General features: G+C 49.7%; 2 protein-coding genes across 2 annotated transcripts; one reads left to right on the forward strand and one right to left on the reverse strand.

Annotated features, from left to right (window-relative positions):
* Positions 1 to 386: 386 nt before the first annotated feature.
* On the reverse strand, positions 387 to 2087 carry J4E82_009907 (uncharacterized protein; the record flags this gene model as incomplete). The annotated part of the gene is made up of 3 exons (XM_051736127.1): positions 387 to 1421; positions 1482 to 1847; positions 1899 to 2087. 3 exons carry the CDS (start codon positions 2085 to 2087, stop codon positions 387 to 389), a joined length of 1590 nt encoding a protein of 529 aa, XP_051584140.1.
* Positions 2088 to 6405: 4318 nt separating this feature from the next.
* Positions 6406 to 6999, forward strand: J4E82_009908 (uncharacterized protein; the record flags this gene model as incomplete). Its single annotated transcript, XM_051736128.1, has 1 exon — positions 6406 to 6999. One exon carries the CDS (start codon positions 6406 to 6408, stop codon positions 6997 to 6999), a length of 594 nt encoding a protein of 197 aa, XP_051584141.1.
* Positions 7000 to 9397: the final 2398 nt, after the last annotated feature.

Raw genomic sequence — 9397 nt, forward strand, 5'->3', positions numbered from 1 at the left:
GCTAGATCATATATGGCGGATTACCATTGATGTAGAGAGAAGGCAATGGCAGATGCGGCATGGATAGAGCGCTTTGCAAGCTAAACTCCGAGAAGTGGAGAGGCAGTGGAACCATAGGAAAGTATGGCAGGATATTAGACTTGGTATGCATGTTTGATAAAACGCGATACATCGCCATGCAGCTGCTTGGCTTTGGATTCCAATTATGACAGTTTTGATGCAAGCCTTCACATCGATGAGTTGTAATCACCCGTAACGATATTTGTGCTGTCCTCAGATGGCTGTGGTGAACGCAGTCAGCATTACCAATCACAGTGGGAGGAACTGGATCTAACTTGGACGAACAATGTGGCCGGTCTGTTGACAAACTATATATTACGCTACCCCTACACACTCTCGTCAAGCGGTGCTTCTCCATGGAGTTTGAAGTACCCAGGTTGCAAGTTCTGAAAAACCTGTGTCGGGTCATACCTGTTCGATATAGCTTGCAACCTTGCCATGTTCTCTGCACCGTACCCAGCTACGACAGGCTGATAACCGCTGCTGTATGGCATATAGTAGTAATCGTTATCGACTCCAAGCTCCTTAGCCATAGTCTTGGACACTTGAATATAGTCCTCAGCAGCCTTCATCATCGTTGTGTCGTCGCTAGTCTCGTTCCAAGCCATGTACACCAAGACGTGGAAAAACGGCCCATCTTCAGGGTAGAGACCAAGGGCATTACCGCCATTCTTCTGCATGGCTTCCAGCGCAGGCTTGGAGAACGCCTGGAAAGCAATGTTGACGGAGACGGCGGGGAGAGCAGGTGCGATCTCGAAGAAGTAGTCGGTCATCTTTTGGATGAGCTCGGCGCTCATCTTGAAAGATGCAGACCACATGGAAGTGCGAAACCCAGATGGCATATCGTTACTTCGGTGAGGCGTCAGATCCTCGAGCGTGCTGTTGCTGGTGTTATCTTGCATGAATGGAATGCTGAGGTACTCTTTCGCGATTTCGGGAGGGTTTGCGAGATCGACTGGAACGAAGTATTCCAGTTCGGTGAAAGCGAGCTGATAGGTGTCGTACGTCGTGAAAGAAACGACGTGTGCAAGCTTTGTATCTTTCTCAGCATTGTTGATGGCGTTCTCGAAAGCGGTGATCAATGCTGGCGTGGCACTTGTGTCATGAATGCGCATGCCGCCCCACATGGGAGGCTGTACAACGGTTTCATAGTTGAACGTCGTGACGATACCGAAGTTGTTGCCGCCACCACGCAGGGCCCAGTACAGATCGGGGAAAACTTTCGGGGATGCGTTGACGATAACTCCAGACGCAGTGACGACTTCATAAGAAGCGACATTATCGCAAGCAAGACCGTATTCATTCGTGAGGTCGCTGATGCCTCCACCGAGGGTAAGACCGCCAACGCCAACATGTGCTGCCTACGTCATGTTAGCGCATGTCCAGAAGTACACTTCGCTGATCGAGCGAGCTGAACATACTCGGCCGCCAACCACAGTCAAGTTGTATGGAGTGAGATAGTGGTAAACATCTATCCATCGATTGCCCGGACCAATAGCAACAGTCTTCTTGTCAGCAGAAAGTCTGCGTGTAGTAAAGTCTTTCAGGTCAACTGTGATACCCCCTTGTATACTGGAAGCACCTGGGAAAGCTGCATGTCCGCCACTCTTGACAGCAAACGGACACTGGGTAAGGCGAGATATCAATACTAGTGTTGACACCTCAAGGGCTGCCCTAGGAGTGAAAGTGCAGTACGGCTCAACGGCTAGTTGTTGATTTGACCAATACTCTGCATTCTGACCACTGGCAACCTTCGTCTTACCGAAGACGACCCTGAGTGAGTCACACTATGTGGGAAATTAGCATATGCTGAAGGGAGGCACGGCATCCCTACTTACTGCGATGGAGCAGCCGCTTAGCGAGGATCGGACGACCAAGCCTGCCAATTCAGGAATTGCGGAAACATTAACACCATTGCCAATGAGTGCTTCGGTTACATTGAAGTCGGGTGCTTCAAAGGCATCTTGGGCTAACACTCCTGCGGCCACAGCCAGGGTGCCAGATATGATATTCCCAAAGAGTCTCATGGTGTTTGAAGATAAGAGGCTTTGGAATCAGGTTGACGATGAGGCTCACCCGCCCTTTTACAGTCAACAATTGAGCGCGAATGTAAGTTCATGTACGAGTAAGTAGGCGGCAGCGCTCCTCGGAATGAATACTCCGCATGTACCTAAGGTAGGCTTCTGGCCTACTTCTGCGTCCAGCATCGCTTTAGCTAAACTCCAATTAGTGATCAAATCTTCTTTCTAGCACTTTTACCCAATCGGAGCATGAGGCTCACTCCGTCCAAAGGGTTAGAAGGATGCGAATGGACGCAAGGTGAGGGGCTTCTTCATAAAATTCGAATGCAAGCTGCCGACCCTGCATTAGCATGGGTTGTGGAACACCTAGATCATGTACGTAGGATTTCCTGTCTAGTCTTGGAATGATCAATGACTCTTCGCTATCACAACTTCTGATAGTGCACGATGGAATTCCTTGCAGTCAGGCAATGGGCATGAACTTCTCATGCGCAGTAGTGCCATCGGAACAAAGGGCAGTCGAAAAGGAGCATACTGGCCGATCGAAGGAATCTCATTGAAATGAACTGAGTGGGGGTGAGCAGAGACGATACGGCAGGTGGGAAGGGTGTGCTGTTCGAGGGTCGCGCCGCAATGCCAAGGTGGCGCGGACGCGGGCGATCCGCGTCGTTGGGCCTCGCTTGCAATCTTGCAGCTTCATCCCCAACCGGAACATCGGCTGAATCAACTATCGCCAACAGCGAATTAGTCTATCATTATGATGATCGTACCGGTGTTCAATCGTTGAATGGGGCGGTGACTTGTTGACGGTCGTTGCCTTCCATGTAGTCAGCGGCGTGGTAGTAAATATTGCGGGAATGACTTCTGCGGATGGATTTTTCCGTCACTCATTCTTTCCAGCTTCTGCAATCTGGATTACAGCATGCGTCCACCAACAACGCCCACGATTTGTAACTCTGCCAAAACATGTTACGCCTCAGTCAGATGAGAGTGGCACAAGTGGAAACGCAAGTAATGCAAGCCTTCAGAAACTTCGATAGCCGCCTTCAATATACCTAGCATGCACAAACACATGGGGATCTGGTGTCGTCCTGATACACTACCCTAAAAGGAACACTTGCCGAGTGATCCAGATGATATACCTGAAATCTCACGAATAAGAGCACTGTGATTTAGCGCGCGCGGCACAGCGCCTATAGATCTGAGCGGTTCGGAGCGTCTACCGCAAGGTCTACGCAGTTTCCGTTGTGGCACTGCGTCGGAGACGGGATCGCCTTGGTCATAACGTCATCTACCGACACTGTGGATTGTCAAGTCTTTTTGCCGATGCAGGATGAACCGAAATGGTACAACAAAAACCCAGATTCAGTGAATGATATACACCACAGTCGCGTCGTTCTAGAGCCTTGTCGTTTCCGCTACATCTCCCATCTTCATCGTCTCAAATGGATTAGTCACCTTTTCTCTCTCGTTCGCTTTTACCAAAACACCCGAAGTCCCGTTGCACACCTGCCACCATGACAGACGCCCCAATGCCTAATGGTAACAGTGAGGGAGTCAAGAAGTCTAGCAATTCATTCTCGCAGACCACTGTACTCACAGTTGGATATGTCGCCGTCTCGGTCGTATCAGCTGTCATGATAGCTCGTATAGTGCTATACGTGACGGGGCCGAAAAGGCTAGGAGCAGAAGATTATTGCGTCTTTCTGGCGTACGCTTTTTTCGTCTCTCAATGCGCACTCTACATCACCATCGCACCCTTATCGGATCGGGACATGGCTGTACAAGAGGGAAGAGCGCCCTACTATCCAGCATTAATCGACGAAGGCTTCTTACTGGGGAGGCTCTATTTTCCAGCTCTTATCATTTTCTGGATCATCCTTTGGCTAGTCAAATTTGGACTGCTGCTCTTGTACAGGAAGCTTCTCGTCGGACTGCCACGTATCTACAACAGGATTTGGTGGTCTATTGTGGTTTTTTGCGCTATCGTAAGTTTTTGCACAGCATTATCCGTATTGCTTCGAACACTCACTTCATACGAGCAGACCCAAATAGGAAACTACGTTTGTTATTTCCTGTCTTGCGAGACCGTAAAAGGTTTCTTCAACGGTGGTTGCCACGACAGAGTTCGCCAATTCATGAGCGTCTGGTATTCATATGCTGCTGACACGCTGACCAACATCATGAGTACGCCACAGCCACTTCTACGTATTGATCTATCACGTACACTGATCCTTTACCATACAGTCATCGCATTCCCCATGCACCTAACATGGAATCTACAACTGCCGCGAGGACAAAAGATTGGGTAGGTCATGAACTACAACCTCTTTCAAGTAAATACAGCTAAAACCTACGCAGTACGAACTTCTGCTTAGACTCTCGAAGGACCCTTACTCTGCGCTTTTTGCAAACGTCGTAGAAACTGACGATCATTCCAGGTATTCATGCACTTTTCGCCAGTGCCGTGCTTTGCATTTTCATTTCCACACTCCGTGCCGCACAGATAACAGCGAACACGATCAGAACAGACGCTGATACTGATGGCACCTGGCTTGCAGTGTGGGGTATGGCTGAATGCGCCGTCGGTACGTCCGTTGTCTTTCGTTCTTGCTGCTCGCCTTACCACGCCCTACAGCTGTCAGCGAGGGTATCGCTAAAATTTCGAAAGCTGTAGTTATTGGCCTTACACCTTCCTTCGCCGTCCTTGTACGTGCAGGTCGAAATGCTCTGAAGAAGCCCGACCACATGCAACAAGAAGGACAAGGAATCGAGCTTACGACAATTGGTGGTTCTAGTGGGTCAGGCAACCGCCACAAGAAAAGGCCTTTGGAGACATGGAGAATAGTCAATGACAGCCAGGAAGAACTTGCGACAAGGCAAGATGCGGCGTCGGTGACGACCAGTACACATCATGATGAGGAAAGCCTAGGCATTGCGCGATGAGCTTGATCATGCCCTGGTCATACGCTCGAGAGTTCCAAGGCGCGAGGTGCGGATTATACAGGAAGAGTTACGTTGCGGCGATATCGAACCGGCATCACTAGCCAGATGTTCGCCTCATTTGTAGTCTTCAATGATAAAACATACTGTGGAATATGCCCTGATGAGTTGAGAATAGCACATGAGTGGGTGCAGGATGTGGCCAAGAAGCACTCTTAGTCTGAAAAAACACAATACGTTGGTATTGAGTTGAAGGCATCCGTACATCCATCTTTTATCCGTAGTTAATTGTCATAGGTACCACCATCCACGTCCAAGAGTTTCGCGACGAAGCTGGCAATCGAGCTCGTGGTTACCTGTCTGTTGTGATTGATCTGGATAGGAAACATGCGCTGTGGAGCGTCGTGGTTGCTGTCGAGTTTTGGGCTGTATACACACTTGGAGTTCTTATGTGCTCCGTGGGAAGCAGCGGCGTTGCCGACTGGTCTTTGTGGCCTTTTAGCTGACACTTCCATGCGAGCAGTCAGCATGGAAAACGAAAACTTCGATGGATAAATGTAACAGTCTGAACGTCTTTGGGTGTGCTCTATCAGTGAACTTCTTTTCTTAGCCACGGTTCCCTTGCGAAGTTGATAGTGGCTTGAGGCTGAAACCCTTATGCAAAGGGAGGCAGGCGCGGAGTTAGCCCGAGGTCAGCCGAGCGCCTGCCCTTATCGATACCCAACCTGGGCTTCCCAAAGCACGCCTCTGCTCCCCCGCAATTCTCACAAACTCAACGTAGTATTTGCATCAACGCAAGAACCCAACCCTGACCTACTTACGCTACTGAGAAATTGAATACTGTACGATGAAGCCTTTATGGAACCTTGTTGAAGACATTAGCTGCATATTTGACAGACTCTTCCGCATTCCAACTTAGTAGGACAATGACATAAGCACCATTGTGCCCACTCTGCAAGCATCTGGTAACAGCGACCACCTGCGAACGTAATGTCCAAATTCTCAGAGGTGGGCGCTTCGGAAGGTCAACCTCGAGCAGTGGCAGAGACTTATCCATTCGGCCCCAGCACGCGCCAGGATATATAGGTAGTTCACGATCATATTGTGTATATTTCGGCATGTAGACAGCTATGCCGACGTCACATACCTTCGCTGTCGTCTATTTCATACCGAAACTATGCCTCATGAAGTCGCCAAGAGCAAGAGCGGAGCCTCAAGCGGAGAACTAGGCAAGACCTAGGTTTATCCACCAATCGACCTTGGGCTTCACATCATGCAACAAAACTACCTACACCAGCCCATCAACTCCTACAAAGATACATTCACTTCCCAAGGTTGAAACCATCTACCTACATATCTTCTGCAGGTTGCACACATCAACATGCCCACCAATGCGCTTATCGACTCGCTGAAGAGCGCCAAGCTCCTCCCTTCCGCTATTATTCCAGAGTCCTTCACCCCCGCCCTGGACCTCAGCATCAAGTTCTCCTCCGGACTGGCTCCCGAATATGGAAGTCTCGCTCGCGTGAGCCAGGTCAAGGAGCAACCTATTATCTCCATCTCTTCGCCGCCAACATCTTCTGCCGCGACCTACACATTCATGATGATTGACCCAGATGCGCCGACCCCAGATGACCCGAAGTTTGGTTACTGGCGCCACTGGGTCGTCGCCGCTATCCCTTCTCCGTCAGCGACAACGTCTCCAGACGACATCACCACGAGAGGAAAGACGTTGACGCAATACTTGGCACCCGGCCCGAAGGACGAGAGCGGACCGCATCGGTATCTGTTCCTCCTCTTTGAAGAGAGCGCGGGCGAGAGCTTGGAGAAGGCAGATGTTGGAGGAGAGGAATTTGTAGAGAGGAGAAGCTTCAGAGCAGAGGAATTGGCGGCAAAGAAGGGGTTGAAGTTGGTTGGAGTGCAGTGGATGAGAGGAGTTGGTGATGGGTGGAAGGGAGAGAAAGACGAACTATAGGAAATTCTGACTATTCAACTAGGAAACATTCTCTTTCGATAGATATCCCACATATAACTCTATTCTTGCATGTCCTTATCAGCGAAACTTGCAGTGGTAACTTCACTTGCTTCATGGGAATATCGAACCTGAGCCAAGACGATCTTTGGATGCACGCACATCTTCACAACACTGACAAAGGCCGACTACGGAATGGGCGAGCTACCAGGAATGGCACACCTCACCACTCTTTAGAGTTCGATCCGGAAACGCGTCGTAGGGGCCAGGCTGTTAACGAAAATACACACTTCTGTGCAGTAGAACCAGAGCCGCACAAGCCTACCCGGAGCATGGTTCCTGCAGGACGACTTCAAAACCATAGCCGCGACCTCTTCCTTGGGATCAAGGCAAACGCACACAGCTCGAGTGGGAATATTGTTGCTAGTTCGTTAGGCATGGATCTGACCGCCGTGCAGCGTGGCCTTCAGTCAGCAAAGCGCGCTCCTCGTTATCACATGCCCCTCCCAAACGACAAACAAAGGCGAGATCATCTGTACAGCAAGCTGGATGCCCATCCCTCACTTCATGGGTCTGAGAGGCCTCTTCGAGAGTCAAGCGTCTTCAGCTCCACCTACTCAGCCTCTGATCACACAGACACGACCCAATCTCCGGTAGCATTGCCTCCCGTTGTGTCCGCAAACAATTGGGATCCCGCGATTTCACCTCAAACAGCTTCACCTACTGCATAACATCCGCGTTAGCAAGCACCAGTACTATCAATGCATGAATCGCAGAAGGATATACGTTCCAAGGGCAAGAAGGTCAACACTACTAGTGTAGATCGAGTGAGACGCAGTTCGCGTGCTGATACAAACCGCCAGTCCGGTTATGTTATCAACCAGCGTTCGACAATGGCGCAGAACGCACAGAAGCAGCATAGTGGGACTGCTCTTAATCTCTCAAACTTCAACGCACAAGAGCTGAATCAGACCTTCAATCTCAGCCATAACACACCAAGCCCCACACCGAGCGCGGACGGGAAGCACCTTGAGGGAAGTGGCACGCGTCGTGACCAATCAGATTGAGCTGTCTCTGATAGAGGTAGAAGATGTTGATGGTAAGCTTGATCGACTGCACATGCATCGATGGTTGTGATTCATTAGAAAGCTTGATGATATATCACGACATACCAGTGAGGAGGAGTTGCCCTCTTCTTAGTCACATCTCAATACAACACACCTTACTCCTATAAACCATATCATGTCTTAAGATATGAACGTTCTCCCTCTTTCGACAAGAGAATTCAACAACGAACGATTGAAATCCCATTTCCTATAGATACTACAGAAGACACTGTTTCGCGACATAATGCTCCAATATATAGTAAACGGTAACGCTCTTTACAACTACATTACATACAGCGCCCTCTATCTTCTTCCGGTCGACAACTCCTTTCCCTGGCTCGAAGACTCTCATCGCGAGCCCCACTCGGCTTTTTTTCGTGTGATTCGCGATCGCGATATCTTAGTGTATCTCGTGAGGGAAGTCGATCGCGTCTTGGACTACGAGATCGGCCGTCTCGACGTCGTTCTTGGTGAGCATCATGTCTAACTGTCCCATTTTGCATGCCTACCGAGGGCGCAGGACTATGCCTGCTTTCCATTGATGGTGGTGGGAGCATGCTCGAATGTTGAGATATGATTGGAGATGGCTGCTTGTCGTTGTGACGATTAATCGGGTGGCTCTCATGAGCCGGAAGATTGTTATAGTCGGCGTGATGTTCTCTGGAACTGCATGGCTGCGGTACACTCTGCTGATCACGAGTGCTTGGTGCTAGATATCCGAGGTGGTCTTGAATGATATCACTCCCTCTGCTTTGGTGACGCCGTCTGGATCGCCGGCTATCATGAAGGTTTGCACGCTTTGTTGATTGACGGTTTCCAGGGCTTTGCGCATCAACCATACTTGCTTGCGAACTGCTTTCGACGCTGTGTCTCCAGCTCAAGACCTCGCGTCGTTGCCTTTCTGCCCTTTTCTGTCGACCAGAGTCCAACTCCGGCATAGCTGACAGTATATCCTTTATATCATTATTACTAGGATGAGCCCTCTTGCGTCTTTCTTTGTCTTTCGAACCACTATCTCTCGTTGGGTTTTCATCGTCTCCTTCAGAATCGTCATTTGGCACCAATCGCCCTGCATCTCGCCAAACTTTGACTAATATCTTATCGACGTCTGCCCAAGCCTTACGCCATCTGTTGAGACCATGCACAAGGTTTCGTTCACCTGTTGTTAAGTTTTCTTCGAGAATAGCTTGACTAGCCTTAAGCCGCTCGACGTTCTGGGATAAGGTCTCCAATATCTTCTTCTGCGACACGGTTGGTTCTTTGTTCAATATGATCTCCGAACGTTTGACACTCAA

The sequence above is a fragment of the Alternaria postmessia genome (genome assembly GCF_024291825.1).
Source record: "Alternaria postmessia strain BMP 2775 chromosome Unknown scaffold_104, whole genome shotgun sequence".
NCBI lineage: Eukaryota > Fungi > Ascomycota > Dothideomycetes > Pleosporales > Pleosporaceae > Alternaria > Alternaria postmessia.